This window comes from Dunckerocampus dactyliophorus, chromosome 19, assembly GCF_027744805.1.
Source record: "Dunckerocampus dactyliophorus isolate RoL2022-P2 chromosome 19, RoL_Ddac_1.1, whole genome shotgun sequence".
NCBI lineage: Eukaryota > Metazoa > Chordata > Actinopteri > Syngnathiformes > Syngnathidae > Dunckerocampus > Dunckerocampus dactyliophorus.
Window position 1 is genome coordinate 2,115,182 of NC_072837.1, and position 20,082 is coordinate 2,135,263.

Sequence of the window (20,082 nt, forward strand, 5' to 3'; positions counted from 1 at the left end):
GGACGAGTACTGTATACAGTCAAGAGAAGTTAATTTTATGTTACCAGTCAAAAGTTTGGGGACACTTTCACATTCTGTTGAGTGACAAAGTACAGTAAGTAGTCAATTTAATCTTTCTACTAATCACAAATTTTAAGACACTTTCCTATCCCTTTGAATGAAAACGTGTCTCTAAACTTTTGACTAGTACTGTATACTGTCGAGTTAAGTTGATTTTATATTAATACCGTATACTTTGATACTTTAGCATCCGACTGAAACCATTTCGGACAAGTCCATGAATCACATTTTGTAGCAAGACTTTTTCCGGCTGATAAACAGTTAGCCACACCCACTTATGCCCCCTCCCTAAATAAACGACATGAGATAACATGAGACTATAAAAAATGTTGGTATAAAACTTGCCCTGTCTCGGGTATATCAAAGCTGTAATTCGCCTCACTGGAAAAGACATCTAGAAGAAGGGGGTTGGGGGTGGGGGGTGGCGGGACATAATCAGTCTTTCAGCAGAAGTTCATCTCCCCCCCCTTGCACACCACTTCCCTTTAAGATCCTGGCCCACAAAGAATAAGGGGGTCCACAACCACATTCCTACTTTGATATCAAAGGATGCCTGGTAACTCAGCGCCTGAACAAAAAGCTTTTTCATTGGACACCCCTCCACCCCCCAATAAATGTAGAGCCCATTGATGTTTAAAAAACACATGAGATTGTTTGATGAAGGAATCTGGGATTAAAAAGTCCTCACCTGCTCACGATGCTGGTGTGACCTCCGTGGACACGGGCTCGATCTCCTTCACCGCCTCCTCGATCACCTCGATCACCTGCGCCATCACCTCCGCGCACTTTCCCGATGTCGTTCTCTCCGCCTCCTCGTCCGCCGTCATCTCTGCCGCAGCGCCGTGTTCCTGCGCGTCCATCAGGCCGTTGGTCTCAAATTCCTCCACAGCCTCCTCTTTGATGGACTCTTCCTCCACCTCCTGCGCGGTCTGCAGGACCACCTGGACGGGCAGGTAGATTTCTTTCTCCTCTGGTTGTGGTTTGTCGTCTTCCGGCTCCTCCTTCACCACGTCGACTTTGTCATCTGTCTGTGCGTTGCCGATGATCTCTACGACTTCTTCAATTATGGTTTTTTCACTTACTTCTCCAGCTTTCTTCAAACCTTCCTCTGGTTTCTTGCCCTCAGAGGTATCAAGGATCTCCGCAACCTCTATCGGGGTCGTTTCGCATTCCGTGGCAACAAAAATTGGCTTCTGTGCTGGTTTTTCACAGGAGATAGTGGCGGGCGTGTCAGTGATGACAAGGGTCTGGATCTCTATTTCCTTTTCCATAGCTGCAACTGCCTGGCCTGGAGTTGGAGTGGAGGCTTCTGGGGTGGTTGCTTGTTCTGCAACTTTATCCATTGCATCTTGAATGACCGTCTGGGCGATGACCATACTCTGGGCCTCAATTTTACTTGTGTCCTCTGTCAGGGGCCCGGTGTTCACTTGGTCCGCACTGGAAGAGCTGACGAGGACAACGGATTCTCTGATGACACATACCTCCTCACTTGCAGCTACGACTTCACTTGCAATTTGTTGCTGCATGTCCGTGGTCTCCTTGTCAGTTTCCACACTTAGCTTTGTGACCTCTCCGTTCTGAGAGCAGACAGGAATTTCAACTGTAGGCGCAACGGTATTGATGATAGCGCCGTCAGCAACGATGGTGGTCTTGACGGCGGAGGTGACGGCGCTGACGTACAGAGGCTCAGGCTCACAGCTCTCTCTAGCAGTTTCAGTACCATGGATTTTGCTTTCAGAACTCTCAACGTGCTCAACCTCTGTGTTTTTCACTTGCTGGACTTGTGCACTCAGTAGTGCATCTTCTGTAACAACGGCCTCCTCTGTTTTTAGTGAAGGTTCTTCCGGTGAGACTTCTGTACCATGAGCATTGCTGACCGCAGAAAGACACTCTATGATGGGCATTGCAGGTTTCTCCAGGGCCACTTCAGCAATCTCATTGGTTCCCAGGCCAGTGCAGATGGCCACGGCCTCGTCGTGGGCGTGTGGCTCCAGGAGTGTTTTCATCTTGGAGTCAACATGCTCAACAGTGGGCTCAATCTCAGTTTTTTCTAAGGCAGTCTCCACTGGTACGTCTTCACTGATCACAGTTGTCTCAGGTGCAATTTCACTGATTTCAGCCTCGAAACCTGCGATGTCTTCCTGTGCATTTTCTGACATGTGTACCTCAGGATCACAGGTGGTTTCTGAGGGAGAAGCCTGGGCGACTTCAGCTGTGCATAGTCGTCCACCTGCCGCTTTGGAGGGCAGAGTGGTTTGGTCCTCAGTTTCATCTTCCGCAATGTCAGTGTCAACAGACTTGGGCGTGGCTGCTTCCTCTGTGATGTCACTCAGCTGATCCCGTTGATCACCATGTTCCACCGAAGCTGGGATCCATGAAGGGGCTCTCTCCTCGGAGGACGCTTGACATGTGGTCCTGGCTACCTCTGTCGGTTGCTCCTGCATATCTTCAGGTTGTGCATCAAACTCTGAAAGAGGAACCACAGATGGGGTGTCGTCCTCTCCCTCAGTAGAAGCTTGTTTTTCTACCTTCTTCTTTCTGAGACCAGGAAATAGCTTCCTCAAAGAGAAGGATGACTCATCTTTTGGTGCTTCGCTTTCAGACTGGACCTGCTCTGTGCACTCCTCTGTCTTCTCCTCAACTTTGGCCTTACTCTTTGGCATAACCATGCGCTTCAAAGTGTCCCAGGCAGACTCTCTCTCAGGGGGGCTGCTCAGAGGTTCTGGAGAGGAAGCGGCTTCTATTTCACCTTCAGCATTTTCAGGGTTCTCCACAGCTGTCTCAGTTTTGTCCTGCTTCTCATCCTCACCTGCAGCTGGTGCAGCGCTCTCCTCTGCAATGTTGGTTTCTTCGTCATCAGAATCAGATGTCTTTCTGGTCCTCTTTTTGGGTCCACCCATACACATCAGAGCTTCCCAAGAAACGGAGGTGTCCATTTTCTTTTTGGGTTCCTCTGTGCTGCTGCCCAGTTTCTCTGCGTTCTCTGTCTTCGCCTCTTCCTCAGAGGGTTTATCCTCTTTGGCTTCTTCGTCCACGCTCTTATCTGACAGTGGAGCGCTCTCAGAAGAAGACAACGTTGCTGACTTGGCTGCTTTCTCACTTGTGACCTCATCATCACTCTCAGAAGGTCTTTTAACACGCTTCTTGGGCGTCACTAGTTTCTTGAAGGAAGACCAGGCGATGATGCCCTCCTTTTTCTTCTCTCCATCAGAAGCTACTTCACTTTCTGGTCCTTGGGTGGACTCAGCCTGTGCAGCTTCGGCTTCAATAGCATGCTCTCCTGAGTCCTCTGGTGACGATGGTCCACTGTCAGCTTTTGCTGCATCTGTGGACTCAATGGAGGACTGAATTTGCTCAGTTACCTGCTCACCAGATTCAGTCAGCTTGGCCTCAGCGTCTTTCTTGCTTTTCTGTTTCTTGGTCGAGAGTTTCTTCAAGCCAGCGCCGGTGAAAAGCTTTTTCAGTGGGCTTCCTTGGGGCTTTACCTTCTCCTGTGAAGTCTGGAGCTCAGAATCTGAAGTTACCTCTGCTGGAGCTTTCTCCTCTTCTTCAGCTTTTTCCTCGTCTGGCTTTGCCTCATCAGAAGAGGCGGAAGGGCTTTCGGCGCTGACCTCGAGCTCTGGTTTAGCCTCTTCAGCTGTTGCTAAGGCCTCTTCCTTGGGGGTTTCGCCCTCTGGAGTTGTTGGTGCTTCCTTGTTGGTCTCTTGCTCCGCCTCTTCCTTCTCTCCCTTATCTTCAGCAGTGGTTTCCTCAGTCTTAGCAGCTTCCTCCTCTCCAGCTGCCTCCTTGTCCTCTTCCTCTTTTGTCTTCTTGATGCTGGACTTCTTTCGCAGGTTAGAGAAGAGGCCTGTACTGAAGAGCTTCCTGAAGGGGGACAAGGCTGCCTCCTGGGCAGGTGGACTGGCCTCACCTTCTTTCTCAGCTCCGTCCTCTTTGACTGCTTCGTCTGTCGTTTCAGCAGCTTCGACAGGACCATTTGGGGTTTCAGTGTTGTCTGTATCTTTCGTGACTTCAGCCTCAGCGGTTGGTACCTCTACGTTGCCATCTTTTTCTTGAGCTTCAGCAGCCTCCTCCTTTGCGGGTTCATCAATCCCGTTGACCTCATCTCCGTCCTTATCTCTCACCGTCAGCAGCTTCACTGGGTCTTTCTCCTCGCTCTTGTCCTTCTTCAGGGTGAACTTGAACCCCACAAAGCGGAAGATCTTTTTGAACCCCACCTCGCTGGTCTCGTTGGGTTTTTCCTCCACGGCCTTCTCCTCGACGGGAGTGATGTCATTTACATCGGGAGACTCCTTCTCCACTTTCTCGCCGTTCACTTGAGGGGCCTGCTCGTCTGTGACGGCGTCCATGGTCTCTGAAGCATCCTCCTTCTGAGCCACGGACACACCATCAGGCTGGCCAACTGAAAGGAGGAAAATAAAGAATTTGAAATTAAAATTGAAAAAGGAGGAACATTTTAGAGGGGCATGTAGTATCAATCACTTATTATAGCGGTCATTTGGCACAGTCTAGTATTTGATTTTCTTTGCTGGCTCCCACCACAGTCTGTAAAACAACACCTAATACCGTGAGACTCACACAAGTGTAATTTGTAGATATCGTGTTACTCGATTACACGCATTAGCACCCTCTGTAAAGCAACACTGTGGGAACTACCGCGTTCTCTTTATTTTAACTTTCACAAGCAAAGCACCAATTCTTTAAACCACCGATTCTCAAACTGCGGTACAAGTGCCACTGATGGTACGCCACAAGCCAGACACCTGCAAGTACAAGCCACACATCAAAACCTACACCGTAACGGACAAACACAGTGGTCATCGCAAAGCAACGTTATCTTTGATACTCGGTGTAAAAGGACTGAGGACCATTGGTTTAAATGAACAAAAGAAACAAGGCAATTCTCAACTCCTGTCAGTAAATCTTTGTAAGTTTAGGTCTTATCCCACACAAAAATGCGGCCACAATGTGTCCACATGTTAAATTATAGACTGACTACATTCTTTGGATATTTCAGTGCTAAAATAGAAACATTGTTTTGAAGGTTTTGAGGAAATGATGTCAAACGGCATTCGATTCAGTGAATTGTCACACTGACTTTATAGTAAAGACACGCCCAAAATGCTGTATATGGCTTTGACCGATAAGGGAATGTGAGCTCTGTTATTCCCTCTTACTTTTAGGGCCAAAGGGGGCCACAAGAAGGGCTGTTTGTCTTTCAGCTCAACTGTATTTTAAAAATCTAAAACCAAACAATGGCAGGGTTCTACCCCCATCCTTGAATTCGGTTCCAATCCCCTTGACCCACATTCCACCACATTGGAATAGATGGGGAGCCGCCCCCCTCCAAGGCACGACACAATAGCCTTCTAACCCTTGCCGGCCTCTGGAAATAAAGTGACGGGGGTCGTGGTGGTCACAAACCGTCGCTGCTGTCAAGAAGAACTCAATCAAGAGTCAGCATATTTACAAAATAAAGTCACGCCCGGGCGGCGCATGACAGGCAGTGTCGCGTGGACGTGGGGTCTCTCCCGCGTGGGTGTCGCTTGCAGACTTGTTTTTTTTGCACTCACACAAGCAAGCAAACAATACACACTAAGCACGGCCTCCCTTGGCAATAAGTTGTAAAGCTGGGGTCAGGCTGCCGGATGAGGCCGTGTGTATCTACACGGATCATAAAGCGGGAACCATGTGGATTTAACACACTACTGGCATCGCACTCCTCCTTTTGATGTCTTGTTTTTCCTTTTTACAAGTACGCAACTGTGAACATCCCTGGACTGATTTGATTTTGGGGTGGGGGTGCAGAAGGTGTGTGTGTGTGGGGGGGGTGTTTTAAGTAACGACTGTACCACAAAGAATGTTGCAAGGGTGAGGCTGCAGGGGGTTAGATGTGGGAGGGGGGCAAGAGGTGGATAGACGGGTTCTTGGTTTTGGGGAGGGGTGTGGACCAGGCTGGAGCTAATAAGGTATTGGGGGGAGGGGGTGTCCACGTATTATCACCACTGCCCAATGCAACACACGTATCTCATAGTGTTGCGTGCTTGTCATTGGACGACAGTCGTATTCTTGATATCCTAAACCAAAAGCTGTTGCTGCAACTCCTCCTGGCTTGTTTACCACCTTTGACCAAATGTATGCAAATCCTTCTTAGCAAAGACTAGTCTGGAGCAGCAGCAGCTCCGTAAACAAAAGAAGTCAATTCAGGAAAAAGAGGCCAACCCCCTCCAAAAAACTGACAAAAGACTGCACCCCCCCCCTTTATCTCAGGTCAGCTTTAAACAGAAATTTCTCAACTCAAGACTCAAACGTACAAAAATACACCACATGACTACGTAACAACTTAGAACAACACAGAACATGAATTTACGACTAAAAAAGTCATCAAAAAGTTCATTTAAGGTGTGGTCCAAGGGTGGTGGGGGGCCTCCATCTCATCATCTGCTATAATAAATCAAAGGTAAAAAAAACCCTACAACTCCTCGTGACGCCCAAAGTGGCATAAATCAAGTGGCTGCATCCCCACCATCATCACCACAAAGCAAGTCCTGGTGTTTCATGAATTCCACACGACACTCAACCACCATCAGCCCCCCCCCCCCCCGTGGCTTACATCGCAACAATCCCACTGGGATTTATGATCCCACTCTAATCTAATGAAATGCTTCCATGACGAGACGACGGGCTGTGACGTGAGCTAAACGGTTTGGAAAAGTTCAGCCATGCACATCTTTATGATGAAAGGGCACAGGTGGACATATTGCTTTCTCGCCGGCCCAGTACGTCACTGGGAGTCTGCAGGACGATTTGGAATGCACGAAAACACACCAGGAAGATAACTAGCACTCGTGATGTTATTTTACTTTTGATGATCACTGTCCATTGCACGAGGGACCACACAGACACACATTGCGATCCAACCACACCCTCAGGACGACAATACGCTCCGCAAGTACTCACTCGTGTATGGAGAAGCAGCAGCAGATGAACACAAAAACAACATTTGAAAGACGCGCGCCATGTTCATAAGCAATAGAAATAAGCGTGTTTACCTGTCAGAGTAATTGTCCCAAGCATTTGTGAAAGTACAAAAAAATCCTTTCTACAAAAAAATTATTAAAATGATGAAAAAAAGCCAAAAAAAAGTCACCAATTTATGTGATTTTTTTTGTCTTATAATAAATTCTAAACAATTTTTTAAAAATGCTTTCCCTTTACTTTTTTCCTATGGCTGGCAGTCCTCTGCTGGGAGCTCTTCTTGGTGCGCCGGCGGAGGCTGTTTGTGCAGCGCGGCCCGCCTCGCACACATTTCAACCGACTGACACACATGTCATGTTTGGGACCACCCCTGCCTCCCTCCCAGCCCCCTCCTCTTTTCTTCAGCTGTTCTGAATGAGCACCCCCCACCCCCACCTATGCTGAGGACACCCACCCATTCCTCCCTCCTTTACACTTCCGTCCCGGCATGACCGCAGCTCATCATCATTACTATAACTATTGTATATGATCACACGGCATGGAAGCCACACCCCCCCCCCACCCCCAACTCCCAGTCACACAACAGTCTCCTTTTCTGACCTTAATACCCATGCTTGACCCCAAAAGACAGACTGGCACAGACGGTCTAAAAAGTCACAAAAAGTGGTCGAGCATAGCACGCAACCTGCCCCCCCCCCATTCATCATGCCAATCAAACTAGAATGAGGCCGTCTGCATGGTTTTTATTGAAAGCAGACTGGGGTACATCTTACACAAACGTGCAAAAAGTAACTGAAAAGGCTGCAGTGTGCACGCCAGGCCAGCAGGAGGCACTACACGCATTACAACAATGATGTCACCATTATCTGCTTAATGAAGTGTGAAGCAAAGACGTTTTACTTGATGCTTTTCAACCAATCGCGCTCATATTTCACACACACGTGCTCTTGTCAGTCCCCTCAAGATGTGCACCAAACTTTGCGACTTTGCTCAAGCTGTGTGTGAGAAATTTCAAATCAGTCCGGCGTAGGCAACACAGTAGGGGGTCATGTTTTGGGCCTGGACACGCCCACCGAGGCTGAACTAAGATCTGTTTCCAAATGTTTTAAGGTTCCGAAAGGCCATTATTATGTAAGCAAACGGACATCATGACAGTTTTTATCGGCTTTTGTGCAAATGTCCCCTTAAAGGAAAACCGCACATTTTCTGGAGTTTTGCCCATCATCCACAATCTCTTTTCTGTGCGCTCTAAACATAAAAACAGCTAAAAAGAGGCAGCTGAGAATGTAACGGGACGCACCTATTCTGCCTATAAAGCCTTCTGAAAAAAACCCTCCAAACCCCCCCCCCATTGACATAATGTGATCTGCATATTAAGCAAGCTACAGCAACATTGTTATTATTATTAATATTAACATTGTTACACCAAAGAACTATGCTACACCTTGCCACAGCACAACAGCTAGCTACTAGCCGGCTAGCTACTAGCTTCACCACAGACTTGCCCGTAGCATGTTAGCGCTGCACTCACAATGGCTCAGGCCACTACCGAAAGCTAACGCTACATATCGGAGCTGCCGCCACTGCCGCTGTGTTTTTGTTTTCGAGTTTGGAAAAGTCAACGCTCGGTGTAGCGTTCCTTTCTATGTGAAATCAAACGCGCCCAGGAAGGAAGTTCCAGCAGTGCAATGCTTAAAATGACCAAAATACGGCAAAATACTGTAAGTATTCCATGTTGTCATGAATGTAGCCGTTACTACATGCTCACAGCATGGATAGAAAAGGTTTTTGGTGGCGTTTTAATAGCGGGCTTTCTAGGTGGAATGGGTGTGTCCCACTACGTGTGTCCCATTAGCTTTTTTATATCTTTAGAACGCACAGAAAACAGAAAGACGTGTGTTCAAATTTCCAACAATTTAAATTTTCTTCTTGTAAATGTTCTCGTAATTATGACCTTATTCTCGTTACATTATAACTTTTTCCAAACCTAATTTTACCATTTTTTTCACATAATATTGCTACTTTTTCCAAAATAGATATTTTTTCTCTATTTTGTCTTTAACCATGCAGGTTTATGCGACTAAAATTACGTTATTTTTCCTCATAATACTACGACTACGACGTCTCCTAAAGTATCCATAAATAATTTCACTTTTGAGTGTGTGTGTGTGTGTGTGTCACTACGTGATTCCTTTTTCAGCGGGGCTGGGTAGAAATCGTGTTGGCTGACGTTTACGATCCGTAACTTCCGTAAACTAGATGGACGGATGGCGTAGGTTACACATGCGTAGTACAAATCGGCTTGCCTAACACGACACTCCAGAAAAATAGGCAGGCCGGATGTAGACGCGTTCCACACATGCATTGAACCGATCGCGTTTCCGGTACAGAAACGGGAATACCAGACAACGACGAGTGACAGCCGTGAACCGCAATCATTTTATTTGGAAAGAAAGTTTTTATGCAGTTTCATTTGTACTTGTGAAAAATGTGCCATTTTTAATGAAACCACTATTGGTGACATACGGTATGCTAGCCGGGGTGGCGGTGGTGTTCTGGCACAAAGAATTGCCACAAAGGACGCAGCAGAAATTCATTCGATTGTCGTACGAGCGGTCGGGGGTTGCAAATTGCTAACAAAGCCCAAGGCGCCATTTAAAAGCGAGTCGTCCAATGCAGAAACAGGCCTGAATTATGCAGCCGCTGGAAAACTTCCAGACACATTTACATGACAACAATGCAGTAAAAATGGCCACTTTTGGTTTTTGAAAAGAGCTACAAAAGCATCTGATGTCATTTTCATTTGCATACTATGCCTGCATCACCCAAAAGGGCATTTTTAATTGAAAGGTTTCTGTTTGTCACAATAAATAGACTTTCCTTTATCATCATTCTGAGTGATGAATGAGAGAACATGTTTTTAAGGGAAGTAGTAGTGGTTCAGAGGCTAAAATAACAGCGTTTTACGTCTTTATATTTAAAGACAGCCTTCCCCTTACTGGAAATGACAAACAACATCAAGTAAACGTTCCAACCAAGCAGGTCGGCCACAGGGGTGTGACGGAGGTGCAAATGCTAATGGCCCATTCTCAATGACCTCAATACAGACACATTTATTTCATTCAGCTTTTGTCTGAGGTGCTGGAGGTGAGGTGGGGGGTGCAGACAAGAAGGAATGCGGACAAATCCTCAGGTAAATACCGTGGTAGTCTGATCTGTAATCTTCCGCATTGTCACGAGAGGAATGTGCGAATTGCGAGTGCCGCGCTCCCAAACGGGTCATAACAGCCGTAATGGCGTGCTGTCTGCAGCCAGGGTGACCTCCGTACACGCCGACCTTCCTGAGCATCTTCAGCTTCTTAACAAAACATCTTCTTTTCTGTCCCGCTGATGCCATTTCCTGTGAGGGCACTGAGCTGTAAAAAGCAGGATTAAAGCCTCATGAAAGGCGTCACGGATGGACAGGAAGTCAATAAGACGAAATTCTATCGAGGAGAAAGTCTCACCGAATGATTGGCTAAGTTAGTTTTAATGAAAGTGACAATTGGAGTTGGTAATGAATGACAGCGGAGCGACTCACGTGGTGTGACACATCACTGAGGCCTCCCGTCAGTGCGGTGACATGTAAAGTCGACACGCCACTCTCCTTGTTCGACTGTACATTGTGCTGAGTGGCAGTGAGTCAGGCGGGAGGGAATGCATAGCTTGGTGGGAGTACATCTACGCCGCCCCCCCTTCCTTTTACGCCCCGACTTCCTTCATATGACTCACACGGCCGCATTCCTCCACTTCTATACACGCTGACACACTTGAATTGACACACAAAAAGCTTTAGGCTGCAGGAATCCACCCGGTGAGTCTATTTGTCAACACCATTCAGTATAAAAAGTAAGAAAAATCAGCAGAAAAGCCTCCATTTTTCAGATAATGTCCACCCAGTCCATGAATACTCAAAAAAAAAAAAAAAAAAAAGTAAAATGATGACTATTTCACGGGTGACTTGAAAACGTCTCATTGCTTATCATGAATGATCCCTGACTGGCGGCAGCACCGCAGCCGTGTTGCATTTCTATTCCGTTTGGCAGAAGATCTACTAGCATTTTGGACAAGAAGTCAGTAGAAGAATTAGCAGAGAAAGGACCTCAATAAAAACGTTTGATGTGAATGAAACGGAGAGGGCTCTCAGGGTGTTGAGGCGTCTCCAAGGATGCACTGGTTTTGGGGCATTCAAAGGTAGAAATGTGTGTTCAAGTCAAAGAACACGGCAAGTTGTCCTCGGTTTGGTGGATTTATTTCAATCAGTGGCAGCCTGCACTGTAAACTGTGGTCCTTCTAAGGCTTTATGCTGTGTTACTTTATGCATTCACGCACAACATTAACTTAGGAAAGCTAGGATGAGGTGCAAGGAAGGAAAGGAAAAGTACATCTGCCTGTACCACATCGGAGAAGTCATAAAAAAGACGTTTCAACTGACGCAACATCACACTACCGTGGTGCGTTCACTGACCGAACACAGTGGGACAAACAACGCCCAAATCTAAACATTACCAGTGAAGCATAAACAACACAAAACAATTAAATGATGTAAATTATGGGCTTTCTAGCAGTGAATATGCCCAACCCGCATCATTTCAGCATTTTTATTCCAATTCTTGCATTTTTGTGGCACCGCCACTTGGTACCACCCAGTGGAGGGTTGTTGCCCAAAAATGTAGCAGGATTTCATACAGCAAAAAAGAACGGCACAATATAGAATATTATATCAATGAAACATTAAATAAGTAATAAATTCAACTATATAAATAATATCGTTATAAATATAATGCACAGAAATGGTTTACTGATATAATGATATATATTTCATCCATGTGCTTTGTGTAATTACTTTACAGTTGGTCATTTCATAGCATTTAATAATGTTTTCTTATGTTAATGACAGTTCATGACATTAAACAAAACATTTTTTCTGTTAACTAAAAAATCTTTTTTGAAACGAGTATTTGCTGTGCGACCGCGATAAGCTGATGTGAAAACGTTGCTTTTATGAAGTAAAAAGTAATATTTTTCGCATTTTGGGCTTTACGGTAGCTTTTTTCCTCCAGTCAGCAAAGAATGGCCACATCGGTGACCTTAAGGTCATATTGCATTCCTGCAACATATTTCCAAATGGTCCAAATGGTTTAATATATCTTAAATACTTAAACGCTTAAATCAGCCTTCCAGATGGAGTTTTGATCAATGAATCCGTAGAGGACTTCCAGAGACACCGAATATGTGCGGGGAGATTCTTGGAATATGCGCAGGGGAGCGGATAAGACATTTAGAACACGCAATGGAACGCCGCAGCTTTAAAGGATTTATGCATTTTAAGAGAAGAACTAAACAAGGGAATGTTTGGCGGGCTTGGTGTGCTGCTGAACTTTCAGCCTTTGTCTTCGAGCTGTCGTGAGGAGAAGCTGGGGCCACATTGGAAACGAAAATACATGCCAGACTGCAGGAATGTTTAAGGAGGGGTCTTGAATGGCTGCGTGGGTGGGGGGGGTACAAGGAGGAGTAGGGCGGAGGCCCCTTTTTGGAGCGGGGCATGACATCATCGCGGAGGACACAAGCAACGGCCTCCCGCTATTATTGAGAATTCCAAGAAGCGTCTCGGACGATGGCGGAATAACTGGCGGAAAAGGGAAACGACAAACGTGTGAAAACACTCAAAGAGATCAGAGAGATGTTTCCGCTCATTAGTCCGTTTTGAAGTCTTTCACACGCTTCGGCTCTCCTTTCACTGTTAATCTCCACAGCCCCTCTCCTCTTGAGTGCGTGTGTGCGACAACGTCGGACAGGAAGCGCAATCAGGTCTTGACATCACAGTTTCCTTTTCCTTCGCATGTTTCCTCGCGTACGCTCTAGAAGGCATGTGTGTGTACATCTAGTCGCTTTCCGTGAACAGCGTGTGACATCTTCAGTGAGATCACATCAGTGTAGTTGTTGTGACATCACACAGGAAGTCTGAAGGATCTTGCAGGAAAGCATCATGACCAAACTGTACGTCCACCGTCTCCTCCAGTTTGTTCTACAACTGAAATATGAAGGAAGGACTGTCCAGCATTTAGTCAGCCTTGCTGTCTGTTGTCTACGGCCTCACTTTTCGCTGCATTCCTGACATTTTGTTTCAGCAATTTGGGCCAGTTGTCCTTTGGAAGCTTTGACTGTAGTTAACTTTTTTTAAAAAAAGCTGGGTCAAAAAGACTTCAGGGATGTCCTCCGAGACATTTGAAACATTTTGGAAATGTCCCACATGTATAATAAAATAAAGATAACAGCGTTGGACTACTTCATTTGGTTTAAATGAGATATGTGGTCAAAGTTCTTCCAAAAGTGAAATGCGAAATGCAGCAGGTCATTTCCCAGGAAACTAGATTTCCACCCTGAAGTGGAACTTTTTAAAATTGTGATTCTGAAACCGACTTTCCCACAGGAAATAACAGAAATGGAATTTGAATCTGTTCCGGTGTCAAGTTGTCACTGTCATGTAACATTGACATTGTTAGTGGTGTGTTTGACTAACATTGTAACTGTCACACAAGTGGACAAACAAGTTAAGCACCTAAAAACAAAATACAGTCATCCGCAAAGTAGGGTTCCTTAAAAATGTATAAATGGAATATTTTCAAAGTTAGAGCATATAAAACCTGTTTACCACCTTCTAAATATGGTTTTTAACATCATTAAAGCCCTCTAGACATGAAATAACACCCCTACAGTCACCTTTACACTCATATTACCCAATATAGTAGACACAATAAGACACAAATAAGACACCTGCTGCGTGTGTTGCTGTAAAAGGCTGGGTCTTTGGAATAAGCGTGACAAAAAAGCCAAAGGAAAAGCAGAATCCTACTTGAGGTCCACGTGCACGATAAGGCATGGCCTGATGTCGTGGTGGTTGGAGTTCAGAGTCGTGAAAAGAAATAACAATTCATTTTCCGCTGTGGGGGGAGCTGCATATTGAGGGTGTTTCTTTTACCTGTTAGTACAACGCAACTATTGTTCCTACAATAGACAACGGCGTACCTACCCAGCCTCAAATGAGTGTAATGAGGTCAAACTCATCGTAGGGCTCCCACCACCCTTGAGACTCACTCCCCAGGGCCTACTCGTATCTGCGGGCGCTACTCTCTCATCTTTCCCGGCATCAGGGAACCTAATCTCCTCAGCCTCAACCCCTAACCTCCCTCAGGCACAAGGAGGATTGAGAGAATGGAGCAGGAATGTGGCCATTCCCCCCTCCCTTGCCCCGTTCCCCCCCTTCCTTCTCCTTCTGGTGGTAGCCTAATGGCCCGCCGCTACAATGCTAGCATCTCTTCTCATAAAGGAGGCTTCTTCTGTCTAACCTTCTTCTATTAGAGAAAGTTCCATTGTTGTTCAGCCTCGGATGGTGTGAGAGTATTTTGTAGGAACAAGACGGTCAGACTGAAGCAACGTTTCTCAAACTCTTTCTGAGGTCAAAGTGAGTTAGCTTGTTTTTAGCCTGGCGACAACAGAACAGCAGCAACAGAACCGATGTTGTAGTAGCGCCACGGCGGATGCTGCCCACACAGCTCCTGCGGAGTTAATGAAAATGACATCAGATGCTAGTAGCTCCAAAAGGTTCATTTTGTCATTTGTATTTTCTGATATTCGACAACACAAAATAAGAAACTAAACATACAAACATACGCTAATGCCATTGTTTTTTTGCCCCGTGCTAAACAGAAACCTTGAGCGTTTGCTTTTGTAGACTCACCCAGAGACTCACAGGCTAATTGAATAGCGATCTTCATTGGAGCATTCATGGTATATACTGGGATACCTCATAAAGCAGTCTACGCTATCGCAATAAGTGGATTTCCGCAAAGTAGGATTCAATATTAATAAATGGAATACTTTCGTAGTTAGAGCATAGAAAAACTGTTTATGACTTTCTAAATACGGGTTTTGACATTAAATAACACCCCTACAGTCACGTTTACACTCCTATTGTTTCTTCGTTTACATCGCATTGCTCGGGCTACGGGATCGCTGCAGGGACATAACAGACGGCGGTCGCGTGGCAAGCTACTGAGCTACCTCGCTAGCCTCTCCAGTTTAATAAAATTAAGAAAGTGTTTGAAACGGAGTGGGGGAGAAGGACAAACAAGCCAAAAACTTACCACTTCCACACTGAAAGAGAGGATAACCTTTTTTTTCCCCACTCTGTCTCAGCCACGGCATGCCGGTGTCAGCAATAGGCCATAGTCAACCACAAAACAGTCATCATTTGTGAATGAATTATGTTCTGAAACCGCAACAGAGCGAGGGACGAGGAACCTTGAAAAAGTCATCTGAGGAAAAGTATGCTGAAGTCTCACAAAGGTTTGGCATTTGAACCAGTGTGGTACGGCTGGGTGTTGACATAGATACTCATGCGCTGTTACTGATGTTTTCTCATGGAGCTACAGTGCATGTCGACTGGAAAGATGACAAGAAGACAAAAAGGCCTCCTGTCCAATCAGCTGGACAGCCGATGATAAATGAGAGCTTTCTAATCGACACTTCACTGTGTGCTCAGCCTCTTCATAATGAGCGCCTAAATAAAACATGCCGCTAAGATGAACATGATTGGCCGGACAATGACGGATCTCCAGGGACTGACCGGAGCGGGCGGTGGGCGGCTTTTAGGCACTCCACTTTAAAAATGAACAACACTTTCCTCAGGGATCTTTCTTGCTCAGAGTGAAATCACTCTGGATGTCTCACAGCGAGATATTATGGAGGGTAATTGTCCAAACAGTGCAGGGAAAATGAGCACCGTCAGTTGGAATGTGTAAGCAATATGGGCAGAACCCGACTGCTTTGCGTTAGATGACGTTTCCAGCATGAAGCCGTGCTGGCAGACGTCACACACAGCTTCATTTGAAGGGAGCGGTCCGGAGTATGATCAACACACCGCCTCCAAGCCTGAAACGCGGGTCGTTGTTGTGTACAAGCAACCTAAATCCAAGCAAGAAGCACACTCGGCTACGATACAACTTGACTGATAAATGGCGTCCAGCAAATTAACTAAACTGTCAGCACATCTTCCCCAAACCCCACAGTCAGCACATTCCTGTGCAGCCTGCAAGCCATCAACGAGGGACACACTTAAGACTTGGGCCAACGCATTACCTCAACTACATCATTCTTTGGACTGCACCCATGAACTCATCAGGCAGCCTCCTCCCCTTGCCAAAAAGTATCCCCCCACTCTGCCTCAAAAATGTGTCTTCTTTTTATTTACTTCATTCCTCTGTGTCTAGAAGGTGGAAATTTGACTTGGAAAAGCAGTCAAAGTTGGAGGTACCGCTTGAATAAAACGACGTAGCCCGAGTCCAGCAAGACGCAATGGTCAGCTATCACACGAGTGTGGTTCTATGTGAGAGTAGTCAGCGTCCAGCTTGCACAGCGGTATCAATTCATTATCCACTGAAGATGGCTCAACACGCAGCCATTACTGTCTAAATAGCTTAGTGACTTGCGAGGTAACTGCAAGTGTGGTGGTAGCGTCCTGGTCTTAGGTCTGCACGAGCGCTGCCGGCTGTGGGGAGCTGCGGTATTCCAGCTTGTGCTGTGACATTTTGAAGCAGACATGATAAGGAGCCCAAGCACACCTCCAGGATGACAAGTGCCTTGTTGAGGAAGCTGGAGGTGATGGAGTAGCCAAGCATGTCTCCTCCGTACCCGAACCCAAATGACCACCTGTGGGCCACCAGTGATGTCATCATGGAGGAGTGGAGGATTAAGGGCAGCGCTACTGTGGATAGCAATGGAGCTCACACTAAACATTCCTATGTTGACTGTGAGGTGTACAGTGATCGCTTGTGTTGCCAGCCTTTCAGACAGTAATGGTAGCAGTAGTGTGTTGGTAGCAAATCTAAACCGACATACAAGTTGGACACTGACTACTCTTAAGAACTGTTTATCCAAGTTTACGTTCTATTCTTTTGTCCCTCGGGAAGATCTAATGATATGATTGCCACTCCCTTTTGTGACAATCAACCAGAATATTGCGGCCCTTGCGTTCAGGAGCCATAAACACCCCCGCACACCTGACATTGAGACGTCACTGGTGTGTGTTTTTGTCCTTTTGATGTGCAGCCTGTCCTTTTGTTATGCTTGGCCGCTATCAGTCAGATTGCGCTTCCTGACTCCCACAGCGCACCGCTGACTTTTGTCAGGTTCCACATAAGAGGCAGAGAAGGAGTGTTTTCATACCTTTTCACTCTCCTCCTATCTCCCCCATTCTGTCAGTACCTCCCTTCCTTTCACTCCCTGTGCCCCGCAGCCTTGAAGGCTTTTTTTAAACAATCTCACTTGTTTGTAACTCAGTTTTTCTCCCTTAAAGTATGCATACTTGATGCTATTGTTTGGATAGTAAGGACATGTTACCTTAATCACGGCAGGGAGGTTTTAATGCATGGATGATGGATCATGCATCATGATCTTGCCCAATTTGGCATCCTCACAGCACATTTGGCATGATTATTAAACATCAACATATGTCAGGAAAGGAGAGCGAAACAGAAGATGTAATATTGACATTCACGCTTGTCTTCTTAACTCATTAAACCTGGAAAATACTATTTACTTTTAAATTGCATTAGTTCAATTTTAAAGCAATGCACATAAACTACAAGTGTCTACATCAGGGGTGTCCCAAGTGCAGCCCAAATATGAAGAGAAAAAAGTAACTTTACGAGAATAACATCGTAACACTATGAGGAAAAATCACATCATATAGTAGCATCAGGTTGTAATATTAAAGAAAAAATGCTGTTTTGAAAAAATCGTAGTATTATGAGAAACAAACAAAACAACAAATAAAGTTGTAATTTTTGGAAAATGAGGTTGCAGAAAAGGTATAATGTTACCAGAATAAAGTCTGGGAATGAAGCCATAACTACAAGAAGAACATTTACAAGAAGAAAAAAAACCCAAACAGCAGAAATGTAACAAACAGCTGTAATTTCCCCAGAATAAAGTCAAGATATTAAGAAAAAAACGAGAAAATGAGAAAAAAGTTGCAATTTTCCGATTACAAACTTGTAATATTTTGAGCAAAAATAATCATTTTGATCTCAAAGAGTTGAATTATGAAAGAAATTGAAGAAGATTGTACTTCAATTAGAAAGCTTTTCCAGCAGTGACAGGTTGACTGTAGAACAGAATGGGACAGTGTAGCCCTTCTTAGCCATTACGCTGTGTTTTTCTTCTTAGCACAGCACTGTGAAGCTTTTATTTGATGGTGTTCCTGTCTGTGTTCCTGTCTGCCAAAGAACAGGAAATATGGATGCTCAACTGCTAACGGAGCCACTATGGAATCTTAAGCGTCACATCATCCATCAGTGTCCCCCCTCCTCATGTATGACTTGTTTTTCCTGGGAATAATTAACGTACAGTAACAAGGCCCTCTCAACAAGTCGCTTACTGTCTTCCGTCGACAAGCAACATCACCTCATCCAATCCAACCCGCACGCCAAAGAGGGGTGTAGTGTTACTCCGTAAATGGACAGAGTTGCTTAATTAAAATAGCTTATTAAACTGCTTATTTGAAAGAGCGGTATGTGACATTTCCCAGCGTTTTAAGTCGTGTTGGGTTACCCCTTTCCCTTCGGGCCATAACATATTATGAAGCACGCAGCCTGCTTTTGTGCAGGGGCCCCGGGTCACGGCCTGCTAAATATTTAGGGAGGGTGTCCACGCCCCTGCGGCCCTCCCAGATTGAGGTTGACACAATAGAGATGGCAAAGAAAATAAAGAGATGCAGCTGTGGGGATGGAGCGCTGCAGGTTGAGGATGAAGGCGAGCAATCATAATAAATTGGACACATCAGATCTGTATCTCGTCTGTCTGCATGTGTCCTCAGAGCACCTGCAGACTTCCAGTGTTACTGAGGACTCTTTCACACAGATCATTTCATGCTGGAGCGCATCCTCACTCCTCAGGTTGCATTTATCATCTTGTACTGTACAGGAGGTGCTTACACGGATCATCTAGTCCATCGATCATTTATTTGTAAATGACAGTGTTCCCTCGCTCCAGCGCGGTTCACCTTTCGCGGACTCGCTGTTTCACAGATTTTTTTTTTTTTTTACAACTTTAGTGGGGGGGTTTACACGCTGTTACAGGCCGAGCCTGGCCCTTTAAGAAGAATTGCATTGTGGGAAGAGTTGGCTGTGTCTCTCTCTCTCTCTTCTGCCTGCACCTCCCATTGTCTTCTGCATCCTGATTGGCTGTAGACCATTGTCAATCAATCTCCTTGGTGCTCCTTGGTCTGCCGTTGTGGAACGGCGCGGAACGGCGCCAGGACGAAGAGGCACGTTCTTACGAATTTCATGTGTCCAATCTTGTAGGTTGATCATTAAAATTCAAACAAGGTTTGGCTTGAGAGTGTTTAAACAAGAGAGAAACGTGAGAAATGTTCATTCCTGTCTGAGAAAAGTCTATAAAAGTGTATAAAAGTGTATAAAAGTGTATAAAGTGTACGGTGAGGGCTTTTACAGCCTTAAAACACATCCAGTATAATCATTGTAAAGTTGGCTACTTTGTGGGTTTCACTTATTGGGGCTATTTTAAACGAGGGAACACTGTATTAGTCGTTGGCGAAATGGGAATTGACATTAACGTTCAGTTTTGACTCCCAAGTTGTCAAGTTTTTAGTGTCATATTGACAGAAAACAGCGTCCATACAAACGAGCTTATTCATACCTTCTGGGAAAACAGTCAAAAAATCCCAGACACAAACACACACAACCACAAGGCAGCCCCCCCGCCCAAGCTCACACTGTAAATAAACAGCACAGACCTTCTGCTAGCGTGTCGTCCTCCGAGTGGCCGTTCAAACTGGTCAGACTGGAGATTTGTCCGTTCTTCTGCAGGGGCTGAAAGAAGAGTAGGAGATATCTCAAATATGTTTATTTTGTGTTCTTGCTGCGTGCATGAATGAGGCAGTGGATGTTTAGCTTCCTGTGATCTCATCCGCACGTCCGACGA

General features: G+C 45.5%; 1 protein-coding gene across 2 annotated transcripts in view; it reads right to left on the reverse strand.

Moving 5' to 3' along the window:
- The window catches only part of akap12b (A kinase (PRKA) anchor protein 12b), a 35,523-nt gene that overhangs the window by 2,023 nt on the left and 13,418 nt on the right, over positions 1-20,082 (reverse strand). Inside the window, exons 2-3 of one of the 2 annotated variants that reach the window (XM_054761731.1) lie at positions 19,895-19,970; positions 749-4,462 (exon numbers count right to left, since the gene is read on the reverse strand). In XM_054761731.1, the coding sequence (XP_054617706.1) occupies positions 753-4,462; positions 19,895-19,970 (3,786 nt within the window). In that variant the 3' untranslated portion in view covers positions 749-752. Of the gene's footprint in view, positions 1-748; positions 4,463-7,112; positions 7,345-19,894; positions 19,971-20,082 lie in introns of those variants that run through there. The other variant, XM_054761732.1, reaches the window with a different exon arrangement.